The following is a 27,912-nucleotide window of genomic DNA, read 5'->3' on the forward strand; positions in this document are numbered from 1 at the left end:
CACCACGCTCAAAGAGTACCAAGGATCCTACAATCATCCTTCTCCCCCTTCTGGCCCTGATGATGCTACCTAGTAGGGTAATGAAACGTTTGCAAAAAAAAAAACCCACCAAGCTTACAGAGCACCAATGACCCCACAGTCCTCCTCCCCTCTTCTAGCACTGATGACGTTACTTAGTAGAGTAAGTGAAACGTCTGCAGGAAAACCGCCACGCACTCCACAACCCATTCCTCCTCCCCCCCTCCTAGCACTGGTAGTGTTACCTAGTTGGGTCGTGAAATGTCTGCAAGAAAACCGCCAAGCCCAGAGAGCACCAAGGTTCTCCCCACAGTTCAAACCTGAGTTACAAATATTCTATCAATATTTGCTCCACCCTCCCTATATTGGGGGGGGGGGGGGACAAAATACTTGTCTCCAGAAAAGCTCCCACCTGGTTCATCCGGGGCAGATCCTTAATGCTTTCTTCCTTTTTAAGGATCTCGTCCTGCCACTGCTTCAGGTAAGCCTGGACGTCCACTTTCCCTTTCCCTGTTTGGGAAGAAGACCACGAGAGATTCAGAGGATGGGATGAGGCAGCCGTCCCGTCTCCTCCAGAGTCTCTACTAGGCCATTTTGGAACATGTTTCCAGCTGAAGCTTCTTCACCTCTCAATCCACAGGCTTTCAGCCAGGCTTAGAATAGAATAACAGAGATGGAAGGGGCCTGGGAGGTCTTCTAGTCCAACCCCCTGCCTAGGCAGGAAACCCTACAACGTTTCAGACCAAGGGTTATCCAACCTCTTCTTAAAATCTTCCTGTGTAGGAGATATGAATTTGCACATTTGCTTCTAGATGCGAATCTGCAAAATCACTAAATGTTTTAATATTTCTGCCATCCTGCCCCCTGCAACTCTCATGCTCTTAGTACCAGGCTGTGTGACCTTAAGCCACGATTCCTTGTTAAGCCCTATTTGGCTTCGCCCTCTTTCCTTCTTCCAGTAGGGTTTCCAAAAGACTGTCAACAGTAGCACATAAGGGGGGGGGGGAATGGACACAGGCAAAGTAAGCCAGGATCATCCTCAACTCTGATCCCCAAAAGTGAAGTTTCTTAAAAACTGTGGGGAAATCTCTCTCAGCCCCAGAGGCCAAAGGGTGGATTCAGAGTCCAAGGATGACTCACAGTTCACTGTCCTGATCCGGCTCCCAAACACGACAAGCCCTCTGTAGTTAAACCAATGATTCCTTCGTTAGGAGCCCCAGCAGTCCCAGCAAAAAAGGTTTCTCTCTCACCACAGGCTCACAAGTCTGTCTGGCAGGGGGACAAATGGTTGCCTGCCACATCTGTCCATCTCCTCCCCCTGCCTTTGATCCCCAGAGCTAGGGTGGGGCTTCGCTAGTGACAGTGGCTCTTCCGACCCAAGGACCGGCCCATAGATTTCCACTGCTCTCCTCTCCTCTCTGCCTTCTGTGCATCCGTGCATCAGGCATTGGACCCGGCTGTTCCTCCTCTTCCTCATCAGCCACCTACAGACCTGGGGGCTCTTGACTCTCCATCTGAGGGCTGACGGACGGCCCAGGCTCTGCCTCTGCCCCCCCTCTCTCTGTTTGTCTCTCTCTCTCTCTCTCTCTCTCTCTGCCAGCTCCACTCCCTCTTCCCCCTCGGAGCTCTCAGGTGGCCTTGATGCTGACCCTGGACTCCCACACTACCTCCTCCTCCTCCTCCTCCTCCTGATTTGTCTGCGGCTGACAGGCCACAACATTCACACCATCCGATACTTTCATGATGGACAGATTTCAATGGTACATCTCAAATCTCTGGCTCCGGCCAGGTCACCTACCTTTCTCAGGACTTGTCTTCAAGCCATCCGCGTTGTCTTTGTCTTCGGGAGAGGAGACTAAGATAAAGAAGAGGGGGAAACGGTACTACTGGCCAATCCTTGATTCTAAATACCTTATCCATCCATGTAAATTTACAAGCGGTCCTTGACTTATTACTCCAAGCCTGATGAAGGGCTGTAGTTGTGAAATCTCTTGAAAGACTGTTGGCCGGGACTTTTGCTGGAGGGGAATTCCCTTTGAGCTACATAAAAGGGGTTTTATCGGGACGAGGAGTGGGTTTTGTGCTTTTGGGAAGCCTCGGCCAGGACAGATTCGTGGACTCTTACCGCTTAGTTGACTGAAATGGATCAGTTCTTCTTTAGAGAGTTGAGTCCCTTTCAAAGGGCTGAGAGATTCCACTTCGGTAAAAGCTGCCAAAAGAGAAAAAGAAGCCAGAGACAAGTTAAAAATCGCAACACGTGATATAACAACACACCACACAGCAGGGAAGGTATAGGCACCGTATGAACCCTTTCTAAAGGGTTCCCGAAGATGCTTTTTCAGGAGGCAACTGGAGTTTCATGTTTTCCTTTGAAGGCCTTCTGCTTCTCATCCAAGGAGCTTCTTCAGCTCCTTCTCTTTCGAGAAGCGATCGGACAAACTCTTGCAGGAATGGTGCAGGGTCTCCCAAAGGGGCTTTGTTCAAGAGGCAACTGGGCTTCCTGGTTTTTCTTTGAAGACGTTCAGCTTCTCATCCAAGGAGCTTCTTCGGCTCCGACTGGACGGTGGGGAAGGGAAGGGTGAGGAAGATGAAAGGGGTATCAATCCTTCCCTTCCCCACCGTCCAGTCAGAGCGGAAGAAACTTTTTGGACAGGAAGCGAAACCTCTTCAAAGAAAAACCAGAAAGTCCAGTTGCTTCTCGAAAAAGCCCCTTTGGGACAACCGTGACCAGGAGGACGGAGAATCTCCACAGGGATTTGGCTTTCTAAAGGGTTCCAAAAACGTATACATTAACTTTTTGAAACTTTAGCTAAATCTGGCATTATAAATTAGCAGATGCCTAGAAAAGGGGAGGTTAAAAACACAACGATGTTTTCTTCTTTCTCTTTTTTTCTTTTCTGTCTACTATTTTAATGTTTGTAAAATTTGCTTTCCTTCTCTCCTTTTTTCCTTACTACGTGTACAAAAAAATTAAATACTATTACAGGAGAGATCTTAACCCTGAGCAATTGGCTCAAGAGTGAAACTTTTATTGGATAACAAATACTTTTGACACAATCTACAGCAGATCCCCCCCCCCCCTAATGTCAATTATGGAAGAAAACGATTAAATAACTTCATGATTAATAAGGCTGACATGAAAAAATATTGATATAGTATCTCTCTTTTTCTTTACCCCCAATAGACTATTGAGGTCTAAGTGATACATCTATTCAGTTTAAATAAACAGCAGGGTGTCAATCATCTTCAGTCATTACTGCATAAATACCACTGTATTAAAACAATATTATTTATTAGAACCTACAACGTAATTAAAAAAAGGAAGTCACAAGGATTAAAAGTTAGCTTTAGTCTTCACAAAAGCAGGTGACATTTGCATTGTGCATTGTGTCTTGTGGTTCCTGTCTCAGCCACTGCTTATTCTTCCTACTTTAAAAGGAAACAAATAGCATTTTAGACAGCAGGATGAATGTCTCAGGTCAACAACCTTAAACACTCAAAGAGCCACAAAGGTCCTAATCGGAAGCTCCCCGTTCAATTCTGGAGCCAACCGGAAGAGTCCGGTTCCCCCACCATAGAGTCTCCTCCTAGCGCTGCGTCCATTTTCCCCTACCTGTCCTAACCGAAAGCCCTATCAACTGTGGAGCTGGCCGGGGACAGGGAGCTGCAGCAGAGGGATGAAAAAGCCACATGTGGCTCCAGAGCCGCAGGTTGCCCACCCCTGTCCTAGGTTAATGGGTTTCCTGGCTGGGGAAGGACTTGAGCTTGGATCCCCCACCATGGTTCCAGTTGACTTGGGATGATTTTGAACATGGAAGCAAGGACTAAACATGGCGCCTCCACATCACTCACCTGGCGGAATGTGCAATTTGAAAAGCATTGTCAGCTTATGGGTGAAGCTTCCATGATACAGGACATCTAATAAAAAGAAAGGGAAATAATTGAAAACAAAGAGTTCATTCAGGAAGATTCATCTCACACACAATGGAGATGATCAAATGTACAGAACAGAAACATCACGACAGAGTCGGAAGGGACCTTGGAGGTCCAGTCCAGCCCCTGTTCAAGCAGGAGATCTTCTCCCGTTTCTCTTCTTTAAAAAGTCCAGTGTTGGAGCCCTGAAGGGAAGCCCTTCCACTGGTTGCTTGTTCTCATGGTGAGGAAGTTTCTCCTTCATTCTAGGTTGCTTCTGTCCTTGATTAGTTTCCATCCATTGTCCATTGTCCCAAAGGGGGTTTTATTTAAGAGGCACCTCCTGGTTTCTCTTTGAAGATGTTTCGCTTCAAGAGCCAAGGTGGCGCAGTGGTTAAATGCAGCACTGCAGGCTACTGCTAGATCAGCAGTTCAGCGGTTCAAATCTCACCGGCTCAGGGTTGACTCAGCCTTCCATCCTTCCGAGGTGGGTGAAATGAGGACCCAGATTGTTGGGGGCAATATGCTGACTCTCTGTAAACCACTTAGAGAGGCCTGAAAGGCCTATGAAGCGGTATATAAGTCTACTGCTATTGCTATCTACTGCTATTGCTTCTCTTCTTCAGCTCTGATTGGACGGTGGAAACCAAGTCAGAACTGAAGAAGCTCCTTGGATGAGAAGCGAAACATCTTCAAAGAAAAACCAGAAAGTCCAGTTGCCCCTTGGAAAAGTACTGTTGGGACAACCAGGATCTGGATGGTTAAGAATCTCCATAGACATTTCCCCTCCAATGCTTCTTGTCCCGCCTTCAGGTGCTTTGGAGAATAAGGTTGATCCCTTATTTGTGGAAGCCCCTTAGGTATTAGAAGACTGCTATCATCCCACCCGCTCGTCCTTCTCTTTGCTAGACTAGGAACAGGTAAAGGTTGCCCTTGCACATATGTGCTAGTTGTTCCTGACTCTAGGGGGCGGTGCTCATCTCCGTTTGAAAGCCGAAGAGCCAGCGCTGTCCAAAGACGTCTCTGTGGTCATGTGGCTGGCATGACTCAATGCCAAAGGCACACGGAACGCCGTTCCCTTCCCACCAAAGGTGGTTCCTATTTCTCTACTTGCATTTTTTACATGCTTTCAAACTGCTAGGTTGGCAGAAGCTGGGACACGGAACGGGAGCTCATTCCACTACATGGCGTTAAGGATTCGAACCGCCGAACTGCCGACCTTTCTGATCGACAAGCTCATTGTCTTAGCCACTGACGCACCATGTCCCTCTTCACTAGACTAGCCATGCCCAGTTCTTGCAACTGTTCAATGAATGTTTCAGCTTCCAGCCTCCTAATCATTTTTCTTGCTCTTCTCTGCACTTTTTTTTTAAGAGTCTAAACATCTTTCTTATATGCTGGGAATTCAATTATCGGGGAATAATTGAAAACTGGCTCCAGAGTCAGTGGGTTGATTTAAACCAGTCAGATCCCAGCTAGGGAGGGAACCTTATCCAAGGCCAAATCTTCGGATATCTTAGCTTGGGATGTTATTGAGGATCATACCCCAAACAGATGAGAATTCTTTGAAGTTGATCAGGCCGTCCACGTTCTCGTCCAGCAGCCGGAAGGTCCACAGGGCCAAGGAATCTCGGTTGGCACAGTGTGCCCAGGGACTCAAGAGGTGGTACAAGGTTCGGAATTGCTGGCAGTCGATCCGATATTGGTCCAGGTAGGGCAGGCTGGCATCGTGGTGCTTTAGAGCGGGACTATTCGGTTTCCAGTAACAGGAGAGAAAATGTTCTTTCTGGCCAGAAACAATAAATGATAGCAAAAGGTCATCAAATCACACAGTAACTACATCAAGTAGTTTTTCCATAGAATTATCCAGTGCTAAAGTTGGAAGTCGTTGGCTATTAAAGCTCATAACCTTAACCCCTGTCTAGAAATATTATGCAATCTGAAGATCTCTTTCATCTTCATCACAGCAGCTGCTGTGAGAGATTTGGGGGTGAAGCAGAAAGACTGGCCAAGTCATCCACTGAATGTCCGTGGCCGATGGTGGATGTGGAACGTGGGCTCCTCATCTTAGTGTGAAGGCCCTCGGCTTTCTTGCCATAGCAGCTCAACGATTCAATGGAAGAACTTCCTTCCAAGATCGACTGGCTTGACCATGGCTCTGTCAGAGGCCATAACTGTGAAATAGACAGGGGAAATCTTTTGCAGAGGCCAAGGGTACCTTGAATAATTCATACAGCTCTTCCAGGTTTCTAGGGTTGAGGCTCACATCTTGGGAGACGACCCGGAGCTGAGAAGAGACGAGAGCAAAGCAGTCAAATTAATACTGCGTGTTTGAGGGATTGACATAACTGTACATTTCAGCTGATTAATCAAAATAGTGAATCTTCTAGTTAACGGAAGCCTTCTAGTTAGGTATGAAATTATGCCAATAGATAGAGATAGATGGATGGATGGATGGATGGATGGATAGATAGATAGATAGATAGATAGATAGATAGATAGATAGATAGATAGATAATATAGATAGATGATAGATAGATGGTTGGATGGATGGATGGATGGATGGATGGATGGATATCCTCTCTATCTGAGGAAAGAGACAGGGGGTAGATAGATAGATAGATAGATAGATAGATAGATAGATAGATAGATAGATAGATAGATAGATAAGATAGATAAAATAGATAAGATAGATAGATAGATAGATAAGATAGATAAAATAGATAGATAGATAGATAATAGATAGGTAGGTAGGTAGACAGATAGAAATAGATAGATAGATAGATAGATAGATAGATAGATAGATAGATAGATAAGATAGATAAAATAGATAAGATAGATAGATAGATAGATAGATAGATAGATAGATAAGATAGATAAAATAGATAGATAGATAGATAGATAGATAGATAGATAGATAGATAGATAGATAGGTAGGTAGACAGATAGAAATAGATAGATAGATAGATAGATAGATAGATAGATAGATAGATAGATAAGATAAATAAAATAGATAAGATAGATAGATAATAGATAGGTAGGTAGGTAGGTAGACAGATAGAAATAGATCGATCGATCGATAGATAGATAGATAGATAGATAGATAGATAGATGATAGATAGATAGATAGATAGATAGATAGATAGATAGATAGTTAGATAGATAGATAGATAGATAGATAGATAGATAGATAGATAGATAGATAGATAGATAGATAGATGGATGTGATGGACAGACACAGACAATTAACAACAGGAAGCAATCGATGCTTAATGCTAAATTATGCTCAACATCAAGACAAAATCAAGGACCCTCAGAGCCCTGATAAAGACACAACATAGCGCCTACTCACCACATTCTGCTTAGTTGTGATTTCCAAGGTTTGGATGACATACAGTCTGTTGCGACGTCGCATGCTTTCTACTTCCTCAAATCGGATTTCACCATATTTCTGGAGAAGACCAAGAGGCTATTTTACTACTTATCAAGTCTGAATCCACAATGCCTGCACCACAAGGCAGCCAACTCCTTCGGTGTTGGAGGTTCCCCAAATTATTATTCCCATCCTCCCCCTCCCCCTCCTCCCCCTTCTTCATCATCACCACCACTCCAAATCTTATGAACCTCCGGACATTCACAAAAAGGAGGCCACCCCTTCTAAAATTGTATACCACAACGTATCTATAGAGATCCTCTCACATCCAGGTCCTGATTGTCCCAAAGGTGCTTTTGTTTCAAGAGGCAACTGGACTTTCTTGGTTTTTCTCTGAAGAGGTTTCGCTTCTCATCCAAGAAGCTTCTTCAGCTGAGAGAAACTGAAGAAGCTTCTTGGATGAGAAGCAAAACGTCTTCAAAGAGGAACCAAGAAAGTCCAGTTGAAAAAACAGACCACCACATCCAGATGCGAGGTCCACATCTGAAACACAAAGACATCTATGGACAGACGTACAATCGTTCAACCGATAAGATCGCACAGGGTGGGCCTTCTCCGGGTGCCGTCAGCCAGACAATGTAGGCTGGCAACTACCCAGGGGAGGGCCTTCTCTGTAGCCGCTCCGACCCTCTGGAATAAACTGCCCCCAGAGATCCGGACCCTCCCCACTTTCATGGCCTTCCGTAAGGCTCTTAAGACCTGGCTATTCCGGCAGGCCCAGGGCTGTTGAACTCACGATTGAGTTCCAGCCCCGATTAGACTGGGTGTATGTTGTGGTCCTTTTAATCTATGTTTTTGTGTTTTTAACTTTTCTATTTTTAAATGTATTGTTGTAAGCCGCCCGGAGTCCTTCGGGATTGGCCTATAAATTTATTAAACATCAACAAACAACAAGAAGTGGCTTCAGGCCTGCCGCTCTTGGCTTCAATAACCCTTTGAAGCAAAATGCAGATTGTCACAAGGACAAGTGTTTCTCCACCCCACCTGATTAACTCGGGGAATTATATTCCTTTATTATATTATATTCCTTTGTCTAATTCCTTTTTCTTTTTTGAAGGAAGGCCTCCAAGAGGCCCTCAAGGCTGCAATCTGGCCAAGTATCGGTTCTTCTCCTAAGGTAAAGGTGGAGGAGAAGAAAGGGTTGAACAAACCTCGTTGGACTCCCGAATGAGGTCCGTGATGTCCACTCTGGGGTGAGGAGTTTTGCCCTCGTTCATCCCAGAGGCCTGCTGGACGGCTGGAGGCAGCGGACTGTCCTTGTTGGTCACGCTCTCAAAAAATCTGGATTTGGGGAAAAGGAGCACATGAATGTCTTCCCTGGCATGCGTTAACTTCTCCGCGCACAGACATATTATGAGCCGGTTTGGACTAGGCTAAAAAAATGGGAGATGGTGAGTTCTAGTCCCGCCTTAAGCATGATAACTCACTGACTGACTTTGAGCCAATCACTAGGAGACAGAGAGTTCTAGTCCCTCCTTAAGCATGAAAGCCAGCTGGATGACTCCAGGCCAAACACTGGGAGACTGGGAGTTCTAGTCCCACCTTAAGCATGAAAACACACTGAGTGACTGGCCAATCACCAGGGTACAGAGAGTTCTAGTCCTGCCTCAGGCATGAAACCCAGCTGGGTGACTCCGGGCCAATCACTAGGAGACTGGGATTTCTAGTCCCACCTTAGGCATGAAACCCAGCTGGGTGACTTTGGGCCAATCACCAGGCGATGGTGACCTAGTCCTGCTTTCTGCGTGAAAGCTGACAGGGTGACTCTCCCACCTCACAGGGTCGTTGTTCTTGTAGGGGAAAGAGGGGGAGGGAGTTGTGTGGGATACGTTCCCTGCCTTACTTCCAAACATAATGAAAATGGAGAGCAAGCAGACAAACAGGCCCACAATCACAGCACGAGAGGGAGCCCAGCCCTTAGTCCGAGACACAGCACCCCGCAGGCCCACGATCAGCCCCCAAGCGCACCTGCTGAGCACAGTGACGGCTTCCGCGTCGTCCTTGCAGGCCACCAGCTTCTCCAGGTTGTAGTCCAGCACGGCCAGGCCCAGCTGCAAGGTGGCCTTGATCCCGTCGTAGAAAAAGCAATCGACTGCGTTGACGGCACTCTCGATGGGCAGCACGCTGACGAAGAGGGTGAGGAACCAGGAGAGCGAGACGGAGGAGAAGAAAGTCATGTCGGTCATGTGCTCCGTCAGCTGAGGTAAGTACTCGCGGATCAGGTCCTCAAACACGGCCTGGTCGACCAAGGCGCCTGAAAGAGACGGACGGTGTAGCCTGGCAGAAGGAGCAAAGGTGAACCCCTACACCCACGATTTGCAAAGGGAGACATCAGAGGTTGGCCAACAGCAGAAACTCCGCGACTTACGGCCGCAATCAAGCCCAAAATTGGCTCAGAAACCAAACACAACGGCCAAACAGACGTCAACGGATAATTGGAATTGTCGAAAAAACAATTGCTACCAACTTGCCTTCCTGTTCTGACCGAGGCTTCCCATGAGCACAAAGCCGACTCCTGGTCCCAACAAAACCCCCTTTGATTAATTGGCTGTAAATTCTGCTCCTTCACACCCAGCAAAGTCTTTCAAGGGAGGATTTACAGTCACAGACCTTCTCTGGCTTGGAGAACTGCCAGGCCAATCTCTGCAAAACTTGGCCAGGAGCCTCGGAGAGTCACGAACCAATGAAGCGAACTAATTGTCTCCTGCAAACTCCCCTTTCGCTCCTCTTTTATTTCCTCTGGGAGGGGTCATTCATCGTCCACCTGTGGCCTTACTCCCAAGTCGACCCCTGTTCTTTAGCCGTTCCCTTCGTCTGCACATGCACACACTGGGAACAGGCTCCAGCTGTTCGTCTGCCTCATTGATATCTGAGTCCAAAGGCAGCTTATAATTGTCAGACGGCCCTGTCCCCCTCTCTGCCTCCGATGCAGAGCCCTCCTCAGAGCCTCCCCCAGACTCCAGGACTGGCCCATCTTCCTCCCCAGCCTCCTCGCTGTCCGAATCCGCTGCCAGCTCCCCTGGCCACTGGCGGTCCACAACACTTCCGTTGAGGACCTGTATATTGCACGAGTCAAAACGTCGGCTGTGAAAATATCTACAGACCCCTCACATCCTGAACATAAATTCAACCAAATCCCACCCCTCAAAACAACGTTATAGAGCATTTGTGTCAAATTCAATTTCACTGAAAGGAAAACACTTTATAGGTGGTCCTCACTTAATGACCATTTTTGGGCCGATTGGGGTCCCTTCCAGCTCTCTTCTATTCTGCCTCTGCTCCCACCCCTCATGAAACCCACAGTGAAATCCCACGGAAACGGTACCAATAATTCGGCGGTTGAAATAATCGGGCAGCATCCGTTCGCAGATGGCCACCAGGAGCCAAAATGCTTCCTCTTCTTTGGCATAAAGGAGCAGCACCGACGTCAATATATTCATGGCCTTTAAACAAACATGGATTATTATTATTATACAATTTTATCACAGCGGCCAGTTGTTTCGCCGGATTTGGCATTGGTTACTAGTCGGGCCCCACCCACGGGCCTAGGACGTCGTAACGTATTTTCGTAATATGCGTGCATATTATTATTATTATTATATATTATAATATATATATATATAAATAATATATAATATATTATTATTATTATTATTGTTGTTGTTGTTGTTGTTGTTGTTGTTGCCACGTTGGAGACCAGGGGCTCGGCCTACCTGACAATAGCCGATCTTGGGGTTCCGGTGGGCGTAGGCCGTGAGGACCCTCCGGAGGGCTGAAATGCCCGTGTCGCTCTGGAAGGCGGGGTGCTCGGGCAGCGAGCGGCGCAGATCCCGCTCGATTTCGTCCGTCTCCAGGGTGAACGTCCCAAAGGATATTTCCACCAGCTCCGAGTAATAGCCAGGATGGCTTGCCATGTCATTGACAGCACCTGCCCAGGGGTGTAAGTTGCACAGGAAAAAGACCGTTGAAATTGCGTCTCGACTGAAGAAGCTTTGCATAGAGGAGGGGAGGGGTCTCCAAAGTCAGAAACTTTTAAAACTTGTGGACTTCAACTCCCGGAATATAAAGGGAGCCGTGACCTCCTTGTTCCAAATCATACCTGAGAACAGAAGCCAAAGTTCTCCCCTTAAGACTTCGGGAATTCCTCTGACCACCAGGTCCCGTGTTTTCTTTGTCCGAAACATACTGACGCCTCGTCCGCACTCTATGAAAAGGATGTTCCAGGATTGCTCTTTCATTTTCTCTTTTAACTAATGGAACAAGGGGACCGAGAAGCCTCTTCAGCACACAATCACAAAACACCAGGAAGACCATCAACGGGGTCACGTTAGGGTTAAAATTCAATGAGGAGGAGGGGGGGGAGGTTGAGAGAGGGAGAGGGAGGGAGGGAGTCAGAGGGAGAGGCAGAAGAATACAAAATTAAGGGGCTCTGGCCCAGAATTAAAACATTAGATAGCTACAGACTAAATGCTACCGGCAAGATTTAAACACGGAGTTATGGCCATAATTGAGCCTGAAATTTTTGATGCTGAGACATTTGTTAAGTGATAGAGGTATTGAGAAGCGTATGCAACAAAATGTCACTTTAAAAGTATGCTGATTAATGTACATTCAAATGACAATAAAGTTATTATTCTATTCCTTTCCATTCTATTCCTATTCCTGTCCCCGATTCCTTTTCATATTCCATTCCTTATTCCATTAAGTGGATTGTTGCAGGCGTTAAGTGAGTCACATGGCTGTTAAGTGAATCTGGCTTCCCCACCGACTTTGCTTAATCAGGAGGTCGCAAAAGGGGATCACGTGATCCCAGGACATTGTGACCGTCATAAATAGGGCTCAGCTGCTGAAAGTCTTTTGAACCCGTGACCCTAGGGATGGTACAAGGGTTGTAAGTGTCAAAAACGGCCGTGTCACTTTTTTCCAGTGCCACTATTAACTTTGGTCACTAACTGAACTGTTGTAAGTCAAGGAGTATCTGTATAGTATTTGTCCTCAGGGGTTGCGAGGGGCCTTCACGAAGCAGCGCAAACTGCAGCAAACGGAACCCGGATGGAGATGAGCATCCAGGCGCCCAGGAGAGATTTAAACAGAGGGACAGATTCATGCTGGGAGAAATCCAAAGTCACCTCAAGGACCCTGGTGGGAGACCCATCTGGACCTTTCTGGAAGTAGGGAAGCCTCTTCCAAGAAGACCCCTTCAGACCACCAAGAGGGCAGAAGCTCCGTTATCAAAAGTAAAAATTCAACAAAACGCAGAGAAAGTGAGATATGGCTCCAGCTCTGGATCTCGGTGGAGATTCTCAAGTGATCCCGGTTGCCCCAAAGGTGCTTTTTCTGCAACTGGACCTTCTGGTTTTCCTCTGAAGAGGCTTCGCTTCTCATCCAAGGAGCTTCCTCGGCTTCTTCAGAGACCTTGCGAGAGGAGCGGAAGAGGCGAAACCTCTTCAAAGAAAAGCCAGGAAGCCCAGTTGCCTCTCGGGGGAAGAAAAGCACCTTCTTCGGGACGAGAGATCTGGGTGTTGGTGGTAGGTAACTGGGATCTCTTCTTACCATCTTGGGATCCAGGTTCTCCGCATCCTGAGGGTGAAAGACGGTCATCAGGGCCTCCGTGCTCACCGTGGCGCTGCTGCCCTTGTGGCTGGCCATCGTCTGCCCCTCGTAGTCCTCCCAGGCGGTGGGGGTCTCTGGGCTGGCCCCGGCCTGAGAGAGAGGCGTCGGGAGAAGCCAAAGCGAAGAAACCCAAAGAAGGAAGGATTAAAACTCCGCAGAAGCCCAGGGACCCCCCCCCCCGTTTGTCTCCTGAAGGGCCTCCCCCTCCCCTCGCTTCTTCAGAAACTACGGTCAGCCTCTAGGAGAAGCCACGATAGGAGCCACGGGGGCGCAGTGGTTAGAGCGTAGCACTGCAGGCTACTTCAGCTGACTGCTAGCTGCAGTTCAGCAGTTCAATTCTCACTGGCTGAAGGTTGACTCAGCCTTCCGTCCTTCCGAGGTGGGTCAAATGAGGACCCCGATTGTTGGGGGCAAAAGGCTGACTCTGTAAACCGCTTAGAGAAGGCTGTAAAGCACTGGGAAGCGGTATAAAAAGTCTAAGTCCCTTGGCTACCTTCTCTTCCCTCCCTCCTTCCTTCCTTCCTTCCCAGTTGTTAGAATGCAGCATTTCACACTAACTCCACCCACAGCCTGGAGTTCGATTCTCACCAGCTCAAGATTGCCTCAGCCTTCCATCCTTCTAAGGCCAGTAAAATGACCCCAATTGTTGGAGGCCATAGGCTGACTCTGTAAACCGCTTGGAGAGGGCTGTAAAATCCCCGCGAAGCCCCGTATCTAAGTCTCCCTGCTCTTGCTATTTGGTCATCCAATTGACCCGATTTAATGGATTCACACAACATTCTGAACCCAACAAAGAAAGAGACCAGCTGAGCCAGGAAAAACAAAGGAAGAACCCATAACTGAAATGTCAGCTAACAAAGATGAACCCGTTGTGTGAATCCTGCCACAAAAGTTACTCTAACCCCCACATCTTTAACTGCGCTGGGCAAACACAGCCCGGTTTTTGGTAAGTGCAGTAACACTTTCCTTATTTAGAGCTTTTCCCTCCCAAATGGGCCCTTGAGAAGCCCTCTCTGTGGGTGGCTGCCCTCACAACTGGTGGCAGGGAGTTCCACAGGCCTCCAGGCCCAGGAAAGAGATCTCGGCCCTACAGAGCACCTTTTCCAGGCTCCGCAAGCACGGAAGAGGGGGGTTTGGCCCTTACCCCTGCACTGGTGCTGCGATGGGGGCTGAGTGCTGCAGTGCATCTGGTCCTCAGTTTCACCACCAGAGCTTCAAAATCTCTCACTTCCGAGAAGCGGAAAGCCCGGGATCCTTTGGTGGCAACGGTGATGGCCCTGCTGGCGTGGTCAGCCACCTCAACCGAAGTGACCTGCGGGCGTTGGGGGAGGAAGATGGCCCATCAGATGGAGAACCTACCAGCTCCTACGAGGCCAACTGGGTGCATCTCAAACGCCTCCATCCTTTGAAGGAGGATGAGACCCTGATGTGGTCAGGAAACCTTGAAAACTGACCTTTCCTTCCTTCCTTCCTTCCTTCCTTCCTTCCTTCCTTCCTTCCTTCCTTTCCTTCCTTCCTTCCTTCCCCTTCCATCTCCCCCCCCTCTGCTTTCCTTTCCTTTCTCCTTTCCTTCCTTCCTTCCCCTTCCATCTTCCCCCCTCTGCTTTCCTTTCCTTTCTCCTTTCCTTCCTCCTTCATCGTCTCTCCCTTCCTCCTTTCTTCCTTCCCCTTCCTTCTCCCTCTCCTCTGCTTTCCTTTCCTTCTCTCTTTTTCCTTTCCTTTCCTTCCCTTTTTCCCTCAGCCTCTCCCTTCCTTCCTCTTCCCTCCCCCTTCCCTTTCTCCTTCATCATCTCTCCCTTCCTCCTTCCTTCCTTTCCCTTCCCTCTCCCTCCACTTTCCTTTCCTTTCCTTTCCCTTCCCTCTTTTTCCTTTCCTTCCTCCTTCATGGTCTCTCCCTCCCCATCCATCCACCTCTTGCCAAGGAAAGGCCCCTGAGGCTTGAAGGTTGGCCAAGAGCTCCTGCTGACCTCTCTGACGGGGACGATGAGGCTGCAGAGGCATCCGTCTTGACTGGCGAAGCAGAGGAAGCTCTCCGAGAGGCACAGCTTCCCCAGGGTGTTGTAGTGGCTGAAGGGCACCCACAGGAAACACTCGTGGACCTCCCGCAGCGTCTCCTCGCTGGGCAGCCTGAAGAAGGCGTTGAACTGCTCGCTGTGCGCCCGGTTCTCCAGCCCCCTGTGGGCCAAAAGGGAAGAAGCGACGCCTTAATGTCCCCAGCTGGGAAGGAGGTTTGCGCCCGGGACTCTTCCCCTCTTCCCCTCTGGGAAACTGGAGTCCCAATTCGCAAAATCACGCACAGGTGGGCTCTGACCCATTTTACGACCTTTCTGTGTGAAAAACGGACATAAGCCACTTTTTTCAGTGCTGTGACAACTTTGAACGGTCACTAAATGAAGCGTTGTAAATCCAGGAGTCTCTGCAGTGAGTTCTAAATTGCTCTCTGGGGAAACCTTCGTCCAAGAGAGAAACGAAGCCTCCACTTTCTAGATTAATGGGAGGCAAACCCTCTCCAAAAGCTCCCGTCAGTCCTGGGCCAAAAGCTCCCGTCAGTCCTGGGCCGACAGGACCAGCCCAGAGTCCGGCCCACCCTTAAAAAGCCAAATGCAGGAAGCCTCGACTTACGACAGTCCCTTCAGTGGCCAAGTTACAACGGGATTGAAAAATGTAACTTATGACTGTTTTCCACATTTACGACTGTTGCAGCTTCCCCCATGGTCATCTGACCCCTATCCCCACCTCCTTCCCTTCCATCCCATTGTCCTTCCCTTCATTCCACCTCCTTCCTTTCCTTCCTCCCTTCCTTTCCCTCTCCTTCCTTTCCTTCCCATCTCTTCCCTTCCTCCCTTCCTCTCTTTCCTTCTCTTCCCTTACCTTCTCCTTCCTCCCTTTCCTTCTCTTCCCTTCCCTTCCCCTCCCTTCTTTTCCTTCCCCTCCCTTCTTTTCTTCCCTCCCCTTTTGGGCTCAATTGTGGCCATAAGTCAAGACCTCACTATAACTTTCTAAAACGTCCCCCACGGGCCTCCCTTCTCCTCGCTCCCTGCCTTCTGGGCTCCCCTTCTCAACCACTGACCTCTTGGTGATTTGCAGAGGGTTGCAGAGGAGGGGGTCACCCTGGAAGGCCTCCTTGTCGAAGAGCCTCCGGACGGCGTAGAGAGCCAGCTGTTCCATGAGGAGGAAAGTCTCGCCCAGGTGCAGAAACATGGAGAAGTAATGGTCCTCCCCGTGGGCACAAACGTGGATGCTTTCTGTCAGGATCACCGTGGAGGTTTTTTCAAGTTTGGAGATCTCATCCCAGGCTATTATGAGTTTGACTGCAGAGGGAAGAGTAAGAGAATAAGGGGGTTGTTGGAAGGGGCCCTAGAGGTCTTCCAATCCAACCCTTGCTCAAGCAGGAGACACTGTACCTTCTAAGGAGATTCTCAGTCTTCCAGGTAATGGTTGTCCCCCCCCAAAGGTGCTTATTTCCCCCCCAAGCGACAACTGTTTTTTCTCTGAAGAGATTTCATTTCTCATCCAAGAAGCTTCCTCGGCTTCTCTCGGAACTGAAGAAGCTTCTTGGGCAAGAAGCGAAACTTCTTCAGAGAAAAACAAGAGAGTCCACTTCCCTCATGCTCACTCCTTCACACGGCACTAAGGAATCGAACCGCCGAACTGCCGGCCTTTCTGATTGACAAGCTCCGAGTCTAAGCCACTGAGCCACCGAATCCATTCAGGTTCTCGCCTTTTCAAGGTCCATCCCTTTGTGACCTTCACACAGTTGTCTGTCTCAGTTGCCCAGGTTCTCTACCCAGAGACCATCTGGGCTTTACCTAAAGGGGTCAGGAGGAGACCCTGTGGGGTTCTGGGGGCATTCTGAACCTCGCAATTTTCTTGCAGACGTCTCATTACCAAACTAGGTAACACCATCGGGGTTTATGTTTATTGTTATATACTAGTGGCTTCAAATACCGATGATGTAGAGCTATAGGAAGGGTGATAAAATCCTTGACAACTTTAAGACTTGTGGACTTCAACTCCCAGAATTCCCCAACCAGCCGTTAAGACTAACAGGCTTTAAGGTAAGTCTTGTTAGAATAACTGAGTTGGAAGGGACCTTGGAGGTTTTCTAGTCCAACCCCCTGCCTAGGCAGGAAAGCATACACCACTTCAGACAAATGGTTATCCAACATCTTCTTAAAAACTCCCAGTGTTGGGGCATTCACAACTTCTGGAGGCAACTTCTGTTCCATTAATTAATTGTTCTGTGAAGAGACGGCAGCCATCTCGCTTGAATAAAATAAATAAATAAAAACATGCCTTGGTGAATGATCTTACTTACTCTCGGCTCCCAGCAGGAATGAGTAAAAGCTGAGGAAATTAGTGCTCAGATACAACCAGCCTTGGCAGGGCATCCGCCCTCTCCAGTAGCTACACGAGTAGTAAGTCACGAGTTTCTCCTGTTCGGCCAAGCCAAAGCACTTCTCAAACTTCAGATGGGCTTCCCGGAACTTCTCTGGATCCTCTTCTCTTACTAAAGACCCTTTGTTCTCCTCAGCAATTAAGCCCTGGGGGAAAAAAGGAGTCAAGAATTAAGAGCCGAGGTGGCACAGTGGTTAGAGTGCAGTACTGCAGGCCACTTCAGCTGACTGCTATCTCCAGTTCAGCGGTTCTAATCTCACCGGCTCAGGGTTGACTCAGCCTTCCATCCTTCTGAGGTGGGTAAAATGAGGACCCGGATTGTTGGGGGCAATATGCTGACTCTGTAAACCGCTTAGAGAGGGCTGAAAGCCCTATGAAGCGGTATATAAGTCTAACTGCTATTGCTATTGCTAAAGTTCCTTTGGCCAAATTCGATCACCATCATGGACTCCAAGATGAAGCTACATGGAAGTAGGAACGTCCACCAAATGTTGGAAAGGTAATCAAAAGCCTAGGTGGCAACTCGCAAAGGATCCCTGGCCTGCTCTTGAGTTGCCATAGGCAAGGGGGGATGGGAAGCTGATGAAGCAGCACGGGGGGGGGGGGGGCACAAATCAAAGCCCATTCCAGACGTATCTTTCTCAAGGCTGTCTCCCAGTTACCCACAGCGACCCGTGATCTATACCAGTGTTTCCCAACCTTGGCAACTTGAAGATGTCTGGACTTCAACTCCCAGAATTCCCCAGCCAGCATTCGCTGGCTGGGGAATTCTGGGAGTTGAAGTCCAGACATCTTCAAGTTGCCAAGGTTGGGAAACACTGATCTATACAACCCTGGAAATTGCTCCAAATGTGATTTATGACACACCCTGGGGGGAGGGGGGAAACAAGGTCCTAATTGGGCTGTAAATTACATAGGGTCAGAGGTGGCTTCACTTGGGTACGTGCTCTTAATGCTGCCTGCAGGAACTGAAGAGGGGTTGGAGAACTGGAGAGTAGAGAAACAATGATAATAAAATAGAAAATCCCATAGGAAATACAAGAATTATTTAGCATCAGGTCAGGAGTTGTCACTTGAATGAGAAAAAAGAAAACTTAAGGTAAAGGTTCCCCTCGCACAGATGTGCTAGTCGTTCCCGACTCTAGGGGGCGGTGCTCATCTCCGTTTCAAAGCCAAAGAGCCAGCGCTGTCCATAGACGTCTCCGTGGTCATGTGGCTGACATTCCCTTCCCACCAAAGGTGGTTCCTATCTTTCTACTTGCAGGTTTTACGTGTTTTCGAACTGCTAGGTTGGCAGAAGCTGGGACTAGTCACGGGAGCTCACTCCGTTACGCGGCGCTAGGGATTCAAACTTCTGAACTGCCGACCTTTCTGATCGACAAGCTCAGCCTCTAAGCCAAAAGCACCTTTGGGACAAATCTCAGGTTGCTATCCCAGGTGCATTTACCTGGGAGAAGCCAGAATGGACTCATTGCAAAAGAATGATCTTCTAGGCTGATATGTACCGGATTGCATTGGCCAGGAAATTAAGTAATAAACTAATAAAAACTCCGCTGTCCTTTAGCCATCAATGAGGAAATAAAACCCCACCAGGGGCAATGAACTTTACTCTGGAGGAGGCACTAAGGGTGAAATAAAATGCAGATTGTCTCTCAGTGCCAGAGAAATTGAATAAAACTATCCTGTTTTAGGAGATTTAGACTAATGCCTATGAGATTCTCCTTCGTACAAGTTCAGGATTGTCCCAAATATTTCTTTTTTTCAAAAGGCAATTGGACTTTCTTGGAGTTTTTTCCCCTTGAAAATGTTTCACTTCTCATCCTTCTTCGGTTCTGAAGAACTGAACATGAACGGTTTCAGGAACTGGGCCTGGCTAGTCTAGTGAAGAGAAGGACCAGGGGAGACAGGATAGCAGCCTTCCAATATTTGAGGGGCTGCCACAGAGAGGAGGGGGGGAATCAAGCTATTCTGAAAAATCACCCAAAGGCCAGAGAAGGAATAATAGATGGAAACTAAACAAGGAAGAGATTCAACCTGGAAATAAGGAGAAATTTTCTGACAGTGAGAACCATCAACCCGTGGAACGGAAGTTGCCTTCAAAAGTTCTGGGTGCTCCATCACTGGAGGCTTTCAAGAAGAGAATGGACTGCCATCGGTTAGAAATGGTGAAGGGTCTCCTGCTTGGGCAGTGGGGTTGGACTAGATGACCTACAAGGTCCCTTCCAAACCTGTTAATCTGTTAAAACCCCAGCCTGAAGTTACTCACGATGAGCTTTTACGTACTTGAATTTTCCCGTGCACAAAGCTTACGATGTCCTCGTTGGAATCGAAGACGGAGAGAGTGTCCATCATATTGCGCTCCAGCCATTCCCAGTGCTCCGTTATCTCTTCTCGGCTGGTTCCTGAGTGAGGAAAAAAAAATCAATTACTGTATTTTGGACTATAAGACGCACCCCCCCCCCCCCGGCAATGGGTGGAAATGTCTGTGTGTCTTATAGGCGAATACAGGCCTGTTTTTGGTCTCCTAAACCCTCCTCACATCCCGTTTTTGCCTTCCCTGGCGTCCAGAAGCTCCCTGCAGTGCCCGGGGAGGGCAAAAACAGGACCTGCGGAAGCCTCCGGAGGCCAAAAATGGGCCAGAGTTCTTCTGGATGCTGGGGGAAGGCAAAAATGGGACACACACAATGTTGACCTTTGTTAAGGCAGCTTCTGCCCCATTCCTTGCTACGGGGGCTAAGCGAGTCACAGCAGGGGCTTCCGGCCCTGAGTTCTGCTAGCCAGGAGGTCGTCAAAGGGGATCATGTGACCAGGAAACTGCCACCGTCATAAACGTGAGTCGGTTGGCAAGCGTCCGAATTTGGATCGTGTGACAACAGTCACAAGTGTGAGAAATAGTCACGGGCCACTTTTTTGGGGGGGGGGGTCACTAAACAAAACGTTGTAAGTCGAGGACTACATGTAAATAAGTCAGAATACAAAAAAAATTAATAAGAATTTATATTATACTTACCGCAGGCAATAGTCCAGTAAATCTGGGAATCCGGGGTCTGGTGCAGGATACGGAAAGGGGCTACTTTCGATGTGGAATCCATGACGGCATCCAACGTCCCGACCAGGAGACCTGCAAGATGAAGGTCAAAGTTCAGGGACCCCTTCTCCAGGACAGAGTTGTCGTGTGTCGTCCCCCCCCTTCCCCCCCCGGGACAAGCAGTTCGGGATCTGGCGGCGGATTCGGACAGTGAGGAGGCTGGGGAGGAAGATGGGCCAGTCCTGGAGTCTGGGGAAGGCTCAGATGAGGGCTCTGTGTCGGAGGCAGAGAGGGGACAAAGGCCATCTGGTACTTATGTGCTGCCTTCGGAGTCAGACATCAGCGAGGCAGAAGAACAGCTGGAGCCTGTTCCCAGTGGGCGCATGCACAGAGCGGCCAGACGAAGGGAACAGCTGAAAGTACAGGGGTCTGTTTGGGAGTAAGGCCACAGGTGGACGGTGAATGGCCCCTCCCAGAGGAAATAAAAGGGGAGCGAAAGGGGAGTGGAGTTTGCAGGAGACCATTCGTTCGCTTCATTGGTTTGTGACCTATCTAATCTATCCCTAAAATTGTAATTGGGATGGAGAAATTAAGGGCCTGATTTGAAGCCAGGGATTGCTAGGAAGCAGTTCAGGGTTTTTTTAAAAAAAAAGCCAGGAAAGAGAGACCAGGTGTGTTTCTAGTTATCCCCCCCCCCTTGCTCCAAGTCCCGCCCCTCCCCCCATTTACGCCTGGGGTGCAGGTGGGTTTGTTGATGGAAGCTGAAGGGTTGATCAGCCTTTGCAACGCGGTGGAGGAAGAGGGCAGAACCGGTCTTGTCGAGGCCTTTGCAAATAGACACCCGGGAGGAGGAGGGATTAGCGGCTAAGGAAAAGCACAGAGCAATTGTTTAAAGAGTCTCCGGAGGTTTTGGAGCCTGGCAGGTGCCGCCTAGTTCAAAGAACCGATGAGCGTCACACTAAAAACATGATAAAGAAATAAATATTATTTCTCGGCCTGACGGAAGAGGCAGCGGCCAAAAATCAGCCGGGAGAATAGAACTGGGGCAAAACCAAACTAAACTATACAGGTAGTCCTCAACAACTCGCTTAGTGACCAGTATGGGGGGAAAAAGTGACAGAACTGTTTTTCACACTTATGACTGTTGTAGCATTCCCATGATCACGTGACCAAAGCTCAGACATTTGGCAACTGACTCATTTTTGTGACGGTTGCAGCGTCCCACGGTCACGCGATCCCCTTTTGTGACCTTCTGACAAGCAAAGTCAACAGGGAAGCCAGATTCACTTAACAACTGGGTCCCTGCATTGATTCACTTAATGACTGTGGCCAGCAAGGTGGTAAAATGAGGCAACTAAACTGTTTTGCTTAGCAACAGAAATCCCAAATTCTTAAGTCAAGGACTATCTACACTTAATTCACTATAAGGTGGGTTTATTTGCTGTCTCCTTCTGTAAATATGTGAAGTTTAATTTAGAATAGAATAGCAGAGTTGGACGGGACCTTGGAGGTCTTCTAGTCCAACCCCCTGCTTAGGCAGGAAACTCTAAGCCACTTCAGACAAATGGCTATCCAACCTAGAGCCAAGGTGGCGCAGTGGTTAAATGCAGCACTGCAGGCTCCTGCTAGATCAGCAGGTCAGCGGTTCAAATCTCACCGGCTCAGGGTTGACTCAGCCTTCCATCCTTCCGAGGTGGGTAAAATGAGGACCCAGATTGTTGGGGGCAATATGCTGACTCTCTGTAAACCGCTTAGAGAGGCCTGAAAGGCCTATGAAGCGGTATATAAGTCTACTGCTATTGCTATTGCTAACCTCTTCTTTAAAAACTCCCAGTGTTGGAGCATTCACAACTTCTGGAGGCCAGTAGTTCCACTGGTTAATTGTTCTAATTAATATAGGGTCTAGGGTCTCCTGCTTGGGCGGAGACCCACAAGGTCCCTTCCAACTCTGCTAATCTATTAACGTGGCTGTTGGGTGGGGAAATAAATGGAAGCGTTAGATATATTTACATCGCCTGGAGATGTACAAATAAAAGCCAGCTATATGTCTAATGATAAATAAATTACGACTCAGGCAGGAGAGGATACGAAAGTCCTCAGAGACTAAAAAACCAGCGTCCTGTTTCGACTGTGTACATGGATTTCGTCAGAGCTTTTATCGCCTCCTGCAATATTAAAAACGACATTTCAGCAACTCTCTTTGGAGGGAGACTCAAGTTACGGAGAAGTAAAATGGCTAAAACCAAGTCTAAAGATTCCAATTTTGGGCCAGAATAGCAGGAGAAGCTATTTTTCCTCTTCTCCTCTCCAAGACGCTTCTCAAAGGGAAACGGAAGGTAGGAAGGACGGGATGAAATTTGTGTTGTTGTTTTGTTTTTAAAAGCCGAAATGGAAACCTTCGCCTCTTGCAGAACATGAATTATGGAAGGAGTAAATCTGCAGGGAAATATGATCACCACTGACTTTCCCTGGCTGGAGGGAGGCTTGTAAATCCGCAGTATTAGTCATAAAGAAAAACCTGTGACTCAAAACCGGCAACCTTAGCTAAATTATTCTGTGTGGTCGCCCCCCCCCCCTTTGGCGACGTCTCTTCCGGAAGAAGAAGGAGAAGAGCAAACACCTAGGAACCACCTGGCTCCAGAAGAGCCATTCATGTTTCAAAGACCGGGAAAGGCGTGTTAGCTTCAAAACCTCTCACCTCCAAAATAGGGGCAGGGGGGGAAAAAAAAACACAGAATATATATATATATATAAAGGCATTAGAAAGCTTCCATTCCATCAGGCCAATGCCTTAGCTCAGTGTTTTTCAACCTTGGCTACTTGAAGATGTCCGGACTTCAACTCCCAGAATTCCCCAGCCAGCGAATGCTGGCTGGGGAATTCTGGGAGTTGAAGTCCGGACATCTTCAAGTGGCCAAGGTTGAGAAACACTGTCCTAGACACTTCCCCATCTTCAAATTGACAAGGTTGAGAAACACTGCCTTAGCTGACCAATGCAGAGGTTAGAGGAGTGGATTTACGTGAAATATGGACTACGTGAGAATGAAAGAAACAATTAGCAAATATTTTGATGGTTATGTAATTGATATCACAATGGAAGATAGTATACTTTGCAATAACGATTGATATTATTGCATTACATGCTTAAAGGTTCCCCTGGCACATCTGTGCTGGTCGTTCCTGACTCTAGGGGGAATGGTGCTCATCTCCGTTTCAAAGCCCAAGAGCCAGCACTGTCCGAAGACGTCTCCGTGGTCATGTGGCCGGCAGGTCAAGAACATCCACCCGAGTCACGGAGTTTCTCCGTCATCGGAGGTCGTCCCAAAGGTGGCTTTTTTTCCGAGAGGCAACTGGAGTTTCTAGTTTTTCCTTTGAAGAAGTTTCGCTTCTCCTCCAAGAAGCTTCTTCGGCTCAGAGCTCGGATGAGGAGCGAAGCGTCTTCAAAGGAAAAACCAGAAAGTCCAGTTGCCTCTCGGAAAAACATCTTTGGGACAAGGACCCACCGGCTGTGACAATCCTTCGCCAAACTTTCCCAGAGAAAACGACTCTCGTTGAGACTCTGCTCTTAAACTCAACCGTGGTTTAACCAGCTTCCGTTGAACAGGGTTACAGGTAGCAACAACAATCAAACTTACGACGGCTCGGTTCACCCGGATGCGAAGGCCCCGCTAAGCAAACGTCAGGGGGCTTCGTGCAACTTCGTAGCCGTGGACCCGCTCAGAGTTAGGAAGGCAATCACTTCCTCAAACTGGGCTTCCCAAACTTCGCCCCTAGATCAGGCTAACCTTTTTGTAAAGGCAGGCCAAGATTGTGCCCCGACCCACAATGGACTGCGCCACACCCACCTGCGCATGTGAGGTGTGTGTGTGAGAGTTTTCGCCTTCCCCAGTCTTCCCTGGACCCTGGGGAGGGAGAAAACAGCCTCCCCCAGCCCCCCACCCGGAAGGCGGAAGCGATCCATTTCTGACCTTCCAGATGGCCCACTGGGCCCCTTTGCCTGGGGGGGGGGGCAAGAGACGAGCCCAAAGGGCCCACCGGAGGTTCCTGTTTTCCACCCTCTCCAGGAGCCCCGGGCCCTCTGGAAGGCTGGAGATCAGCCGAGGACTGGCATGCCAGCAAATGTGGCTCCGTGTGCCACCTGGAGCAGGCCTGTTTGCCATGGGATCGCCATCACGGCCCTGGGTGATCTTGAGAAATCTTGAAAAAGCTAAGCAGAGCCGGAGAGAATTGGCCCTCGGATGGGTGACCAGGGGCCAGGCCAAATTGTCCAGCTAAAATACTCAAATTTGTAATGTTAACCAAGGAACCAAAAACTGTTTTTGCCTTGTTGCCAAGGAAACAACCAGCTGGACAATCACTATCACAATGACGTCTTGGTCTGGTTGGTTGTTAGGATGTCTGGATTTCCTAAGCGTCACATTTAGCAAAAGCTGCATTTTCATCATCTTCTTTGCCATTTAATGACCCCGTCGTCCCTTGCAGGGTGGAATCGGGGCAGCTGAATGGAGCTAGCAGAGGGTTTACCTGGCCGGATGCCCTTCCTGTCGCCAATGCGGAGCTTCGTTCAGCAGATATATTCTCATGGTGCCCAGAGAGAGAGAAATATCTGCCTCCACCTAGGATCGAACTCACAGCCTCCTGATTGTGAGGCGAGAGCTCCACCTCTGGGCAACCACAATCCAAACATCTGTACCTCGGGCAGAGAGCCCAGGTGAGCCACGAAAGAAACAGGAGGAACTCACAAATTCCATAAGAGCCTAACGCAATTCATTGCCACAGGACGGTTCCCATCAGCTGATGGACTAAAAGAGCCCGATGGTTATTAATAATAATAACAGGTGTGTTTTAAATGAGGTTGTAATCTATCCAGGGGTGCATTGGAAAATCATAAAGGTATGGAAACAGCTGGATCCAGAAGAGTCTCTTCTACAAAAGCTGCTTGGAAAATATTGGAACTCAAGAGCATCTTTTAAAAACCAGACACTGAAAGATGACAGCTTCTCTCTCTTATAATACAGTGGATTTTAAAATAAAATCTTAGAGGCGCATCTGGAGAAACAGAGATCTGATCAGTTGTTAATTGAGGGCTAAGCGGGAAGGGAGGTGAAGATACAGGGGGCGAATGGCTAAATGTGAAAGAGGAAAAGGGAGCTATCTGGTCGGATGAAACCTAGGAATAAAAAGTCAACCGCAATGGATATTTTCCCCCACACAAGGATCTTGAAGGCAACTGCTCTACACAACCTCTTACAGACTCTAAATTATATTTATCTACCTACATGGACACAGGAAGGGCCTCAAGAAGACTCATCGTTTTGAATGGGCTGTTGAGAAATAGGAGTAGAAAAAATACCTCTCCAAGATTCCCCTCCTTCCTTCCTTCCTTCCTTCCTTCCTTTCCCTCGCTGCCTTCTTCCTTCTCATTTTCTCCTGTGCTTCCTTCCTCCCCTTTTCTTTTCCCTTTCCTCCTCCCTTCAGAGTCAGATTAACAGAGTTGGAAGGGACCTTGTAGGTCATCTAGTCCAACCCCACTCCCCTGCCCAAGCAGGAGACCCTACACCATTTCTGACACCCTCCCTCCTTTTATTCCTTCCTTTTATTCCTCCCTTCCTTCTTTCCTCTTCTTTCCTTTCTTCTTTCATTCCTTTCCTTCCTCTCCTTCCTCCATTCCTCCCTCCTTTTCATCCTTAATTTTCAGGCATCTCCAGAGCCTCCAGCTGGGACATTAGACGTTTTCTCCCCAAAAGCCAGTGTCCCCCCCCCTTAAAACCCTCTGAACCCTTTCCAGGTTGGCTGCCCCCTCCCCTCCCTCCAATTCAATTATTATCTTCCAAAGCTTTGGACCACCCGGCGGCTCAACCGAGCCTCCCTACCCAGAGAGAGTCTATCAGCTGCAAGGGAAGCTGGGAAGGGGGGGGGGCGTCCGAGGTTCCCTCTCCCATGGTCACTTCGGAGGCTGCTGTCAACAAGAGGGAGCTGTGCTTGGGGGGGGCGGTGGGGAGAAGGGGGGGGTCGTGGCTGCGAGCTTGGAAAGAAAAGCTTTGAAAACCAGGAAGGGGGAGAAGGGAGATTTTGGACTCAAATTTTGCAATAGTGACTTAAAATTCCAGCAGATTCAGCGCCAGTTCAACCCTCTTTTTTCCCCAGCATCTTGAATGGGTTTTTTTTTTTGGGGGGGGGGGAATTTCCCAACTTCTTGCCCTCCTGGGGACGGGTGGGGGGGGGTCTCTGCTCCTGCCTCCCTCGATCTGGCGGAGCTTCCAAGCCTTTTCCAGCTGGTTTCTTTAGAGGGTCCAGAAAAGGATCCCCTTGCAGGGACTGGGGGGGAGAGGGGGGGCTTTGGGAACAGATGCCAGCCCCCCCCCACCTTACTACCCCTTAGCCTCTCCCCGGCCTCCCTGGCAGGGCTGTTGGGAGGCAGAGGGGAGGGGGGGAAGCCCTCCAGCAGCCCCAGTGCAAAGCCAGCCCCCCCCCCGGCAAGGCCGGCAAGAGGATGTCATGGGGGGGGGAGAAAAGGAGGGGGGAGGGAAGGGAAAGCCACACCCCCTCCCTCCTGGCCCAACTGGCAGGGCCGGCCGGAGGAGACCCCCGGGGTCTGTGTGTGTGTCGGGAGGGGGGGGCGCCGGAGGAAGGGCAGGACGGGGGGGGGGAGTCTCGCGCTTACCGGCCAGCCCGCCTCCCCCGCCGCCCTCCTGGCCGTATCCGCGGCGCCGCTGCAGCACGAAGAAGCGGTTGCATCGCTCCTGCACCCACAGCCGCAGGGCGCTCTTCAGCAGCAGCTCCTCGGGCTTCAGCCACATCGCCGCCGCCGCCGCCACCCAGCCCGGGCTCAGCTGGGAGGGGCGGGGCCTGGCTCCTCGCCACGCCCCCCGCGCCGCCCGCCGGGAAATGGAGTGCCGGCGGCGCTTCCGCCGGGCTCGGCGCCTCCCGGGCGGAGGGACGCACTACAAGCCCCGGCATGCCCCGCGCGGCTGGGGGCGCGGCTAGGGAGGGAGGGAGGGAGGCGGGGCTGGGCCTCAGCTGGGGAGCAGCAGCTGTTGGTGGGGGCTTTGGGGAGGTTCCCCTTTGCCCCCCCCCCCCTTGGGGCACCTTCGGCTCCCAGAATCCCCCAGCCTGCATGGGGCTTTAAAGGTGGGAGGGGGCTTCAAGTCCCCAAAGTCAGCTAGGATGCCTCTTTCAAGGGGGGAGTGGGGGGGACTTCAATTCCTTAGCATGCAGGTGCCTTTAAAGGAGTGTGGAGTGTGTCAGTGTGTGTGTGTGTGTGTGTTACAATTTCCAGAATCCCCCAGATTGTGACATCTGTCATTGGCAGTGATCCAGCTCTCTTCCACCACCAATGGTATACATATATTTTTTTTCAACCATAGCAAGCCACACTCTGGTCGTGAGACGGGCAGTGAACGAATGCAATACCTAATAACAACAACAACACGTTAATGACCGCATCGCTTGGCAACAGCGATCCCAGGAGTCCTGATTGCCGTCATAACTCCAAGACTGTGCGGTCGGG

General features: G+C 49.3%; 1 protein-coding gene across 1 annotated transcript in view; it reads right to left on the reverse strand.

Annotated features, from left to right (window-relative positions):
* TBC1D8B (TBC1 domain family member 8B) overlaps positions 1-27,234 on the reverse strand; it is a 28,776-nt gene extending 1,542 nt beyond the window's left edge. The window contains exons 1-20 of the mRNA XM_087728194.1: positions 27,067-27,234; positions 20,385-20,495; positions 19,658-19,776; positions 17,295-17,520; positions 16,047-16,287; positions 14,944-15,151; positions 14,121-14,288; positions 12,917-13,066; positions 11,463-11,613; positions 11,077-11,291; positions 10,689-10,806; positions 9,332-9,617; positions 8,515-8,644; positions 7,283-7,381; positions 6,149-6,217; positions 5,476-5,716; positions 3,871-3,936; positions 2,144-2,227; positions 1,817-1,873; positions 431-528 (exon numbers count right to left, since the gene is read on the reverse strand). Coding sequence (XP_087584320.1) covers positions 431-528; positions 1,817-1,873; positions 2,144-2,227; positions 3,871-3,936; positions 5,476-5,716; positions 6,149-6,217; positions 7,283-7,381; positions 8,515-8,644; positions 9,332-9,617; positions 10,689-10,806; positions 11,077-11,291; positions 11,463-11,613; positions 12,917-13,066; positions 14,121-14,288; positions 14,944-15,151; positions 16,047-16,287; positions 17,295-17,520; positions 19,658-19,776; positions 20,385-20,495; positions 27,067-27,202 — 2,973 coding nt within the window. The 5' untranslated portion in view covers positions 27,203-27,234. The remainder of the gene's footprint in view (positions 1-430; positions 529-1,816; positions 1,874-2,143; positions 2,228-3,870; positions 3,937-5,475; positions 5,717-6,148; positions 6,218-7,282; positions 7,382-8,514; positions 8,645-9,331; positions 9,618-10,688; positions 10,807-11,076; positions 11,292-11,462; positions 11,614-12,916; positions 13,067-14,120; positions 14,289-14,943; positions 15,152-16,046; positions 16,288-17,294; positions 17,521-19,657; positions 19,777-20,384; positions 20,496-27,066) is intronic.
* Positions 27,235-27,912: the final 678 nt, after the last annotated feature.

Source organism: Thamnophis sirtalis, unplaced genomic scaffold (genome assembly GCF_051295495.1).
Source record: "Thamnophis sirtalis isolate CommonGarterSnake01/CBP01778 unplaced genomic scaffold, rThaSir2_p1.2 scaffold_13, whole genome shotgun sequence".
In the NCBI taxonomy this organism is placed as follows: domain Eukaryota; kingdom Metazoa; phylum Chordata; class Lepidosauria; order Squamata; family Natricidae; genus Thamnophis; species Thamnophis sirtalis.